Here is an 11820-nt window from a genome sequence, read left to right on the forward strand (position 1 = left end):
ATAGAATCAGTGTATTGGAATAAAATGCTTTATGATCATGAAGGTGAAAGCTGCTTTGTAGAAACATTTAACAACCAGAGTTATTTTAAATCTTTATAGAAAAAGAGTTATGACCCATCCTGTGTATGCCTTTGGCAGATAGTTCATAATCAGCAACACTGGGCTTGTAGTTAGGATTACCATATGCTAGTGTGCTTGGGTAAATTTCTTCTCCTTTCTGATAATAGTAGACCTACCTAAAATGTACCTGCCTGATTACAAGTGTTGGAATTTGAGACATTGCTTGTAAAATTCTTACCATAATGCCTTTGTTATTTGTTATTTATTAACAATGTATTTGTTATTAACAATATATGCATTAAAGAGGTAATTAACATGGTGAATGCTTAAAATGTTTACTACATGTTTGCTGCATTGTCATTTTGCAACTTTTGTATTCAGACTAGGAAAAAACCCAAAATATTGTAAGTGGAATAAATAAGTTGAATGAATTTCCATTCATAACGACCTGTGACTTAGCCTCTGTTCTGCCCCCTCAGATTCTGTGCAAGCTTTCAACTCTTTGAACCTCATTTTGTTCATCTGTGTAATTAATATATTAGACTAGAACAGGAATCAGTGAACAGTGAGTGGCCTCTGGGCCCACATCCTGCCCATCACCTGTTTTCATAAGTGAAGTTTTATTGGACTATAGCCACACCATTTATTTCCAGATTGTCTATGGCTGCTTCAGCTGTAATGGCATCATTGAGGACTAGTGACTGAGACCAGTTAGCCCTTTAAGCCTTTCATTATCCAAGGACCCTTTAATGGAAAGACTTTGTCCATCTGTGGGCTAGAACACAGGCCCAATCCAGATGTAATCTTTGTAACGGTGCTCATTATTATTTGTTTCTAACATGCCATTACAGAAAATGTGTCCCATACAAAAGTACTCAGAGAATAGTAGAATCAACCTCTGTGTTCCCATCACCAACAATTGGCTCACATCAGTGTATCTTTAGCTCATCCATCAGATTGTTTCCTGGTATCTTATACAATTTATTGTGAAACTCGGGTCATTCTCTGGAGTTCTCCATCTGGACTTTACTGATCTTTACATAATTCATTTGACCCTATGTTTTCCATCATCTTGATCAGTCATCTGTGTCAAAATACTCAATTCAAGCTCAAAGTTTTTGTTGTTTCGCACGAATCCTTCACAGAGGCATGCAATGTCTGATTACATCTGTTGGCAGTGCTGCTAGGCAGTGTTGATGCTCTGTGTGTCAGCCTTTGTTTTGGTACTAGTATCAGCTTAGGTGTTTTCTTTGAAATAGTTCTTTCAGTGGCCTGTTCACTTTCTGTTTGTCTTACATGTTAATTGGATGTTGTCTTGTTTTGCAGCTGCAGCTGATAAATTCTAATGAACCTGGAGTGATTATGTTTAAGACTGATGCACTAAAATGTAGAGTAGCCCTTAGTCCCAAAACCAACCAGACCCTTCAGCTAAAAGTGACACCTGAAAATGCAGGCCAGTGGAAACCTGATGAACTTCAGGTTTTGGAAAAGTTCTTTGAAACAAGGGTATGTGTGTGTTAGTGGTAACGTGTGATTTTAAAGCATGTGAAGAAAGAGAAGCATAATGGGGAGTAACTAGATTTACTTACTCTTGTAGGTTGCTGGACCGCCATTTAAAGCCAATACACTAATAGCCTTCACCAAGTTGTTAGGAGCTCCTACACACATCCTCAGGGATTGTGTGCATATTATGAAGCTAGAGCTGGTAAGTTAGCAACTCATACTTTCCTTTTCTTTCTTTCTTTTGTTTTTAAGACTTACTTAATTTACAGAGAGAAGGAGAGAAAAAGATCTTCCATTCACTGGTTCATTCCACTGAACCAGAGAGCTGATCTGAAGTCAGGAGCCAGGAGCCTCTTCTGGGTCTCCCATGTGGGTGCAGGGTCCCAAAACATTGGGCCGTCCTCAACTGCTTTCCCAGGCCTCAAGCAGGGAGCTGGATGGGAAGTGAAGCAGCCGTGACATGAACCAGCACCCATATGGGATCCCAGGACATGTAAGGTGAGGCTTTAGCCACTAGGTTACTGTACTGGGCCTGCAACTCAGACTTTTTTTTTTTTTTTGCGAAAATATATGTTTTTTTCTTTTTAAAAAAAATTTTATTTTTGCAGTGGCTCCTGGAGTGTAGCGGGAGCTGGTGTCACCAAGCTTGAGAGTCCTCCTAACATCCTTAAAAAAAATTTATTTTTGATGCTGTTTACATAGTTGATCAGGGTGGCAAAGGTCAAGGATCAGGGGACTTCTTGTATATGGAGGAGAGGGGGATACAAAAAGAGAAATCACAGGCAGCCTCCCAACCACTACATTACCCAGGGGATGGGGAACTGCCACCTGATGTCATCCCGGGGTCCCCATTGTCCAGCATTTTCTGAGGGTTCTGCTCATGTGTTTTCAATAGTTCTGAGATGCTGCTGATACTGCCACTCCACAGATGAGGGAATCCTTCCAAGGTCAATTTGGCTGTCATAGTCCACCTCTGAGTCTTCATTAGCCCAGATATTTGCTGTCAGGCTTCACTGGGGTAGTTGATCAGTTTGTTCTGCCCTCCATCCTTAGCAATCCACTGGGTGCTGTGGCCCAGCCCAGCCCTGTCACCAGGCTCCTCTATTGAGTCTCCTCTCAGTGGCAGATCTCGCGCACACTGGTGGGTCCTTGGCCCCAGCTTATTCCACTTACTGTCCTGGCAGGAGTAATGTCCTAGCCCAACTGGCCCATACCCAACCCAGTTCTTACTGTTGCGTGTTATAGCTCAGCCAGTCCTGGTCCATGCCCTGATGCAGCTCTCATGTGGCCCAATGGGAGCCAAGACCTAGCCCAGTCCGTCCTGTACTCACTTTGGCTTTCACTAGCACCAGTGGATGCTGGAGTCTAGCCCAGTCTGGCGCACCCCAGAGCCTATCCACACCCATGCCGAGAGAGACTGCAGCCATGTCCAGCCCAGACCACCACCCCCGTTCTAACTCTCGTGTTCACCAGTGGGAACCACAACCTAGCTGGGATATCCCCTTAGCTCCCCAACCAAACCTGTTCCCAGCTCCAGATCTTGCACATCCCAGTGGTTGCTCTGACTCAGCTCTGTATAGCCCGTTCCCTGTTTTGACCTTTGCCATCAGATGCTTCAGCCTGGCCTGACCTAGCCTGAGCTGGCTCCCCAAGTCCTAACTCTCCCTGATGAGTGCTATAACCTGGCCCTGCCCAGTCCACTCCCATCCCTGATTCATGCAAATCAGCAGGTGTGATAGCCTAGCCCGGCATGCCCCATATTCCAGCCTGGCTTCTGCACGTGCCAGTAAGCTAAGGTTGGCTTGGCCCTGCCCGGTCCACCCCTTTCCAAAACCACCCCACACACATGCGGACAGGTGGATCTACCCTGCTCGGTCTGACCAACACCCAGGCCTGAATCACATGCTCACTGGCGGGAGCAATGTCCTATCAGGGGAGTTTTCTTAGTTCCCCCACCAGAGCCACTCCCAGACCCAGATCTCACCCATGCCAGTGGGTGCTAGACCCTTACCAGGTCATAGGCTACCCCATCTGTCCTTCATATGTATGAGTGGTGGCTGTTGTGACTTGGCCCTGCCCATACCATATCCTTGGGTGTATCTGTGGGTGCTGCAACCTGGAACAACCTAGCCTGTACCCAACCCTAGTACCTATGAGTGTCCAGCGGTTCTATGGCCATGCCTAGCTCAGCCTGTCATGACCCCCAGCTCCAAGCAAACCAGCTAAAGTTGCAGATCATAGGGTTGGGCCCACTACTCCCACAGATTTTGCCGCCATACTCAGTTCTCTTGTATACTGGCTAATGCCATGGCCCAGCAAACATTACCATCCCGTTTCGACAGTCATTGATAAGCACTGTGATCTAGCCCTGTCAGGTGGGCCCACTGCCCTAGCTTTAGTGTGCAGTGGTGAGTGGTATTCAGCATTGGTCAGTACTAAACTAACTACCCCAGCTCTGCTATGCCACAAGGGCTGGTGCTTGGGCCTGAACCTTAAAGGTCCTTATGTTTCCCCCCCGTCAAGATCCCACCCCCCAGGTGCCAATAGATGGGCAAAGCCCTTGGGTCACCTGGCCCAAGCCCTGCCACCTAGGAGTTCAGACCTGGGGCTAGCTGGCTCCCTCTGGCTCCAAACACCCAGTAGGTTGATTAGCTCAGGTCTTCAAACCCAAGCCCCTCCCCTGGGACTGACTCACCTGAGTTTGGCAATTCATATTTTTGTTGCAAGTTTTCTTTAAGGACATTAAAGCTGATGGGGCAGTGTTTATTTCATTCATTTATGAGCTTTCATTTTTCTCTTAATTTATCTTTAGGTAACAATTCTCTTGCACCTTTTGAATTTATTTTTTAAAGATTTATTTGAAAAACAGTTACAGAGAAAAAGAGATCTTTCTAAAAAAGATTTATTTTCTTTATTGAAGAGGCAAATAGAGAGAAAGAGACAGAGAAGGAGCTCTTCCGTTCACTGGTTCACTCCCCAAGTGGCCGCAATGACCAGAGCTGAGCTGATCAGGAGCCAGGAGCTTCTTGCAGGTCTGCCACACAGGTGGGATCTCGCATCCAGCTCCCTGCTAATGGCCTATGAAAGCAGTGGAGAATGGCCCAAGTACTTGTTCCTCTGCACCCACATGGGAGACCTGGAGGAAGCTCCTGGTTCCTGCCTTTGGATCAGCCCAGTTCCAACCATTGCAGCCATTTGGAAAGTGAATCAGTGTGTGGAAGATCGCTCTCTGTCTCTCCTCTTTCTGTAACTCTGCCTTTTAAAGGAGTAAATCAGTATTTAAGAACAGAACATTTCCCACCCTCAATATTTGTTAGTATTTGTGGTGACTGTGATTTCCAGGATATTAACCTTCACGTGTTGCTTGAAATTGAGGCGCATCTTGCTTTAGTCACTGGACATATTGTGGAAATCTTTTCACATTATATATGAAAAATATCTTATCCAGAAAATGGCTTAGTATTTTATTCTATGGATGCATTAAAATGGTTGAGAATCCACCTTCTTGATGGATATTTCTGATATTTAGCTATCAGAAACTGTCTAAGTAAAGAGCCTTTTTTATGGATGTACCAGTGTATCTTAGGATAAATTTCTGGAATTAGTTCCTGTGACAAAGGATATGTATGCTTATAATTTGAGTAGATATTCTCAGAATGGTTCTTCATAGAGGTTGTGCCGACTTTATTCCCACCAGTGACTTCTGAGCAGACTTGCTTTCGCCCAGCAGTGCTTTGTTCAATCTTTAGCTTTTGGGTCTATCTCTTATTTATCTGTAGGAACTCTGCGTTTTAAAGAAGTTAACTCCTTGGGATGTGAAGTGTAAATATATTTCCTATTTGTGCTTTGCTTTACTTTTGGATATTTTACTATGCAAAATTTCCTTTTTAATAAATAATGATATTTATCAGTATTGGTGTTGAAGCTTTCCTGGTTTTGTATCATTATCAGAGAGACTGTTCCTAATCCCAGGTTTGGGAAAAAAAAAAAAAAAACCCTTCCTCTAGTTTCTTTAAATGCTGTTTACTCATTTTTTAAAAATCACCTACTAAATTTTTGATCCATTTAAAATTTGTCAGTGTGGAAAGAGAGGTATGGGTGCAACTTTTCAGGTTTTGGGGGGATGTTGAACTCTTTCCTATGACAGTATACAGTTAAATAGGTGGAATCCCAAGAGCTGTCCTCTCGGTCCCCCCTCCCCAATTTCAAATAGTCCTTCTATTTTCATGTTTCTGGTGTTGAGATTTCAATAATTCGAATATCTCCTTTCTTCTTTTCGGTTGGTGTTTTACTGTTAACGATTGTGACAGCTGTGTTCTTTTACTAGTTGTCTCAACCTTTGGCTTCTTTCAACATGATCTGTTGGAAAGAAATCCATTTGTGTTTGTCAAGGAATAGATGTTTATGTGGCTGAAAAGCACCCATGGGCATAATTTTAAATCACTATTATAGTCTGAAAAGTTCATTTAGGAAAGGAACTAGAAGCTTGACTGGAAGGTCTCGATGAACCCCAGTTAAGGACCTCGAATGCCAGGTCTTGGTCCTCAGCTGGGCGAGATCAGGCGTGTCCAAAGTGGCATGGCTGTAGACAGGCAAGTGACAGAGGCTTAAGGATGGACTAGGAAAGGCTGCCACCGCAGGAAACCCTGCAAAAGAGCGGAGAAGAGAGTAGGTATCAGGGCCACTGCCCGAGCTGAATGTGTAGGCTTAGGAATGAATGAAGTAAGCCAGCAGGAAAGGAAACACAGTATATCAATTCAAAGCTTTGTAGTTAGTAACCTCATGTGTATAGTTCTGTGAAAAAATGCGAGTTAGCAATTTTATATTCTACCAATAATTGGGTTTAAAATAGCATTCTAATTTTTCAGACTCCTGAAAATGGTTTTAAATTCTGATATGACTTTTATCGTGATTTTTTTTCCCCTCAAAACAGTTCCCTGACCAGGCAACACAGCTAAAATGGAACGTCCAGTTTTGTCTAACGATCCCTCCCAGTGCACCCCCTATTGCACCTCCTGGGACGCCTGCTGTGGTGCTGAAATCCAAAATGCTATTTTTTGTAAGTGTTACCCAGTATCTCTGTTTGTGTGTGTGTGCGCGCGTGTGTGCCTGCGCAGAGCTTCTGAGGAAGAAGTTGTTTGTGAGGATAATAGTAACAACTTTTGGGTAACTCTGTATCTTCTTGCTAGCTGCCACATACAGGCCCAGATTCCTTGTCAGTTCAGATTTCTTAAGATCCTGGTTCCTTTACCAATAATTGAAATTTGTTGAACCAGGTAATACTGTGGTGCAGTTGCAGCCGAAGTGTAATATCCAGTTGTTTTGTCATTTGCCATATTTTCCTTTGCTTACTGTATATGTCTTAAATCTGAAAGTATAGTAAATCATAGTACCTTTGATACTTTAAGACAGTTATTTTCTTACCGTGTTTTTTTATTCTCTTTGTGTGTCTTGTGTGTCTATAGCTTCAGCTAACACAGAAAACATCGGTCCCTCCCCAAGAACCTGTTAGTATTATAGTTCCCATCATTTATGACATGGCTTCAGGTACAACCCAACAGGCAGATATTCCCAGGCAGCAGAACTCTTCTGTTGCTGCTCCCATGATGGTCAGCAACATCCTGAAGAGGTTTGCAGAGATGAATCCACCACGACAAGGTACATGACCGGTAGACGATGTTTTATTGCATATATGTTATAAAAGTTGTTTATAAAAGTGAGAGACACCCCTTCTCTCCTCTTCTCCTTCCTTAACCCACTCCACCCCAAGCCCTAGTGATAGAGCTGTGGTTGCTGTGACCCTCCTAATGTCTGCCTGTCGCTGTCTTCCTTTCTTACTGGTTCTTAATTTTTGTCCATTTCTCTGCTGCCTGAAATTTATTTTTGTTAGTGCTTTACTATTGGGACTGACCCAGTTGCTAATGCCAGAAGCTTGTATTTATAGCACACCTTGCCACAAAGCCATAGGTTAGGATGATAGAAATTTCCATGGCTGTGAATTCCTGCCGTACCATCAATACCTGCCACTCTGTACATCACAAAGTTGAAATGCATGTTGGTTTCTCATATTTCATGGTTCAATCATGAGTAGAATACTATCATTAAAAGTTCTGTATCTTCTAAATGTTTTGTGAAGAATAAAAGCTGATATAAATGGCATCACTGCTTTTTGGGCTTCTTATATAAGTGTCAGGCGGGTGCAAGTGAGCCTTTTTACCAAGTGCACAATGAAGCTCTCAAACTGCACATTTCCGAGGAAACAAGAATGTTTCTAAAAAAACAAGGTCCCTTCAGTACTGGAGTAGCCTACGCTTAACATGTAAACTCCTGGCAGTGCTAAATTTGGGATTTCAAAACATCAAACTCAGCAAAGAGAATTTTTCTTCTGTTTTGCTCATTTCTGATATCAAGGAAATTTGATTTAAAATTTGCCCATTTCTAATATTAAGGAAGTCCTCTTTAGAATAATTTGGAAATAGCATTTTATTTTTCAATGAGGGAAAAGTTGTTCTCTGAAACTTTTTCAGGTACTACAAGTGTCACAAGTTTACTAGAAATGACAGTTTTAGCTGTTGCAACATATTGCACCTAGACAGCTTGTCACTGTTTATCAGGAATACACTGGGCAGTAGAGTATGCTTCTTTTGTTGTAACACTTCTTCTACTTCTTACAATTTGCTGCTTTCATCCTTTGACTTCCCTCTTCTTTCAGCTAAAAACTAGTCCCTCAGGAATCACAGTTTAACCCTAGCAGAACTGTTGAAGTAGCCGTGCAGTAGGACTTTGCTCACTCGCAGATGATCATCACCGTCTTACAGATGGTTTTGTGTATGATGTCTTGCGGAACTTAAAAGTAATAGAACAATGTTTTGATCCTATTGGGGTTGAGAGTTTTTCTATTTATCAATAATGAACAATTTTTTTTTTTTTTAAGAAGGAACATAAATCACTTCTTATATTGGAGAAACTGGTGAGGTTTGGGGAACGTCGTTTGGTTTCCATCCCTCTCCCCCTCCTTTGAGCTGGGCAAACTTTTAGATTTCCTTTTCTTTCTGTACCTGAATTTTCCAGTGGTTGGAGAGAAGGTTGGCACTTATGTTCACAGGGTCACTGCACATTTCTATCCTTTGCCAGAAGGCTGGGTGTCACAAGAAGTCTTCAGTCCTACCACTTTGAGTACTCTAGGCTTAGACCATGTTCCCAGCAGAAGGGATCTGGCTTTTTGGTTAAAGGCATTTGTAACGATTACAAGAAGTGAGAGAATATTTGGTTCTTTTGCGCAAAGGGGGGAATTGATATGATGGATCATCAGGTTCCCTCACCCACCCCAAACTCTCATAACTGGTGCGCCATTCCCTCCCCCTTTTCCACATGCGTCATATCCCTCCATCCTCTGTGAAGTGCTTCTTAGAAAAATCACTATTTTTTTTCTATTCAGAGATTTTAATATTGAGCTCCAGATGTTGAACCATTTTCTTAAAATTCTTTGGAAAAAACCTCCAGTAGTTGTCATATATCTGCTACTAGCCATATATGGCTATTGAACTCAAGTTGAAGAGTTTTAAATTCAACTTGTTGGTCACACTGGTTGCATTTTAAATGCTTGATATACAACAATTCCATCATCACAAGAAGTTCTATTGGACAGTGCTGTCATGGACATTTTTATCTGGCCTTTAATGCAACATTGGAAGTTAACCACCAACGTTGTAACTAAAGCATAAATATAAACTAGATGTTTTTATTAGATCCCAAATACTTAGGCAGTCAAAAGCCATAAAAAAAGCCCAACTTCAAAGGCTTATCCAACACTACAGTATTTCTACAGAAGTCAAGGTATCTTTTGTCATAAATTCAAACCTAAGTGACATTTGCTCAAAGTTTTCTTGTGAAGAAAAAGCAAAACTGAAACCAAATATAATCTGATTTTAAAAAAACCACAGCTTAATCCTCTGTAGTTTAGGCAGCTCAAATTTAGTGTTTTATTTTGACCTTTAAAGTTCTTACTAATCTTAGATTTAATTCCCTCTTCCCCCACCGGTGTGTTAACATCTTTCCTGTATTGCGAATAGCTAATGACCATTTTTCTCTGTTGCAGGTGAATGCACAATATATGCAGCTGTTCGTGATTTAATGGCTAATCTTACACTGCCCCCTGGTGGGCGTCCATAGACACTATTGTTTTTAAACCAGGAAGGCTGACAGATGAGACAAAACAACACATACAAAAATCTGAATTCAGCCTTCTGTTTAAAAAAGAAAAAGGACTTCTTTTTTTTTTTTTAACTTTAAGAGCTAAATATAAACTGGCAAAAATTTTCAGGGTGCACTTCTTCTTTCATCAAAAAGACCATCAAATTTTTTTGTATAGTGAACTTGTATAGTATGTTCAAATGGGACACAGTTTCAAACTAGGTATTATACGTCAGTGTCCGCTTGCCAGTAATAGATTTAATAATCTGTTTTATACTATAAAGTTATGAAAATGCCAAACTTGTTTATTTAATTGTTTTCTTATGTTTTGGGTGTAATAGTCTTTTTTTTTTTTTTTTTTTTTTTTTTTTTGGTTTTTGTTTTGTTTTAAGGCAGGTCTGTCATTTTTGAATACTGTAAAACTGTGATAAACTTTATATTGAAGCTGTATTTTAATATGACCGCTTTGAATCATTACATGAATATGTTTTGGGAGCTGTTATAAACACATCCCAAAAAAGCAATATTTAATAAAACTAGGTTAAAAAAAAGAAGAAAAAGAAAAAAAAATGACACTCACTTGTGTGTATACAAACTCTATAGCCTCTGAGGGCCTCTGTTCATTTTAACCTGGTTGGGCCAGTAATTCATTTTTATTAATACATGTTATGAAATTTGACCAAAAAACATCTTCTTTGTTGTAAGGTTAATTTATTCAAATGTTCCTAATTTGATTGGTGGTAAACATTTAGTACCTCAATTTTCTTTCAGTATAGGATATGGGTAAAAACACAAAGAACCCAGTCTTTATTAAAATAGAGACAGAAAGTGGTTCTTATTGGTCAAGGATCCCAGATAATGCAGTCATTCTCATCTGTTGAGGATATGAGAACTTTTTTTGCTGGGCAAATTCAGTTTACAGGATACTTCTGCATGTAGCATTAATTAGGAAACAAAGAACTTTAATGCTCTACCTTTGCATGAAGTGTCTGTGATGTTTCTTTATCTTGCTTAACTTCTTGCCTTCCTCACCCAAGTTGGGGTTGTTCATTGTCGACAAAATAATAGACTGTTTTGCTTGGAAGAAAACAGGTCCAGTTCTTGGAGCTTTAAGAATCAAGATCCAGGGCCGGTCCAGGGTCAAATGGAGTTTCTGGTACCGACACATCTCAGCAAGGTTTCTTTTTGGAGCACTCTGCTGTCTCTCCCAGTCAGTCGGGGACTTGTTAAGCTTCAAAGAACATGATCTGAAGTGAAGGTCTTCTGGTGACTTGATGCTGTTGGAAAAATTTTTAAAATGATTATACCATGCTAAATTTTATGGTCACTGTAATAATAGTTCTCCATTAAATTTTGGATGCTTTGTCTAATTCCACTTTAAGCTGATTTAATTGAGCTTCTGTGCCTATCCACTACCCGATTCTAGTTTCAAGCATCTCACTACAACTATATCATGTCTGTTCGCTTGGTTCTCCATTCACTTCCGGTCAGAGTTGAGGCCTTCTTTGCCCTTCTTCTATGTCTTATTTCTGCTTTCATCTGCTGCTTCTCACCCAACTCTGCACTATTAGGAGCAGGTGACTAAACTTTTATCCTTCCTTTATGGCTGCCTTTTTCCTCCTCCTGTTTGCAGTTCTCCTTACAACGGTAATCGCATCAGTTTGGCAATCTAAGATGTCTTTATCAAGGATCAGCCCCTTTTTGTGTGGCGCTGGATCCCGTCTTTCATGTAGAATTCTACATGTATATACAAGAAATGTATTTTTATCTGCAGGATAATATTGTTTCAAATAATTTTATTAATAGAGTTCACTTTTCGGGTATTTTCCCTTGTAAGTGTGGTTTTGAAATGTTAATTGCAGTTTTGGACACCTTTTGTTCTCCTGAGTATAACTCTCCTCGGGATGCATTGTGCAAATGCAAACGAAGATAGGATTCATTAAACAGAATTTGCTTTTGATGCTTATGAACCCCTGAATTTGAATTTTATATCATGCTTGGTACTTGGAATTAATATCCCTTATTAAAGCTTGAAACCATTTAGCGTTTGAGTCCTAAGTTTCA

At 40.8% G+C, this 11820-nt stretch overlaps 1 protein-coding gene across 4 annotated transcripts in view; it reads left to right on the top strand.

The window, feature by feature from the left end:
* Positions 1-11820, top strand: part of MED14 (mediator complex subunit 14) — an 82272-nt gene extending 70452 nt beyond the window's left edge. For 3 of the 4 annotated variants that reach the window (XM_058659012.1, XM_058659011.1, XM_058659013.1), the window contains 5 exons: positions 1387-1566; positions 1658-1765; positions 6497-6622; positions 7029-7221; positions 9662-10044. In XM_058659012.1, the coding sequence (XP_058514995.1) occupies positions 1387-1566; positions 1658-1765; positions 6497-6622; positions 7029-7221; positions 9662-9735 (681 nt within the window). In that variant the 3' untranslated portion in view covers positions 9736-10044. Of the gene's footprint in view, positions 1-1386; positions 1567-1657; positions 1766-6496; positions 6623-7028; positions 7222-9661 lie in introns of all 4 variants that reach the window. The other variant, XM_058659010.1, reaches the window with a different exon arrangement.

This window comes from Ochotona princeps, chromosome X (genome assembly GCF_030435755.1).
Source record: "Ochotona princeps isolate mOchPri1 chromosome X, mOchPri1.hap1, whole genome shotgun sequence".
NCBI classification, from domain to species: domain Eukaryota; kingdom Metazoa; phylum Chordata; class Mammalia; order Lagomorpha; family Ochotonidae; genus Ochotona; species Ochotona princeps.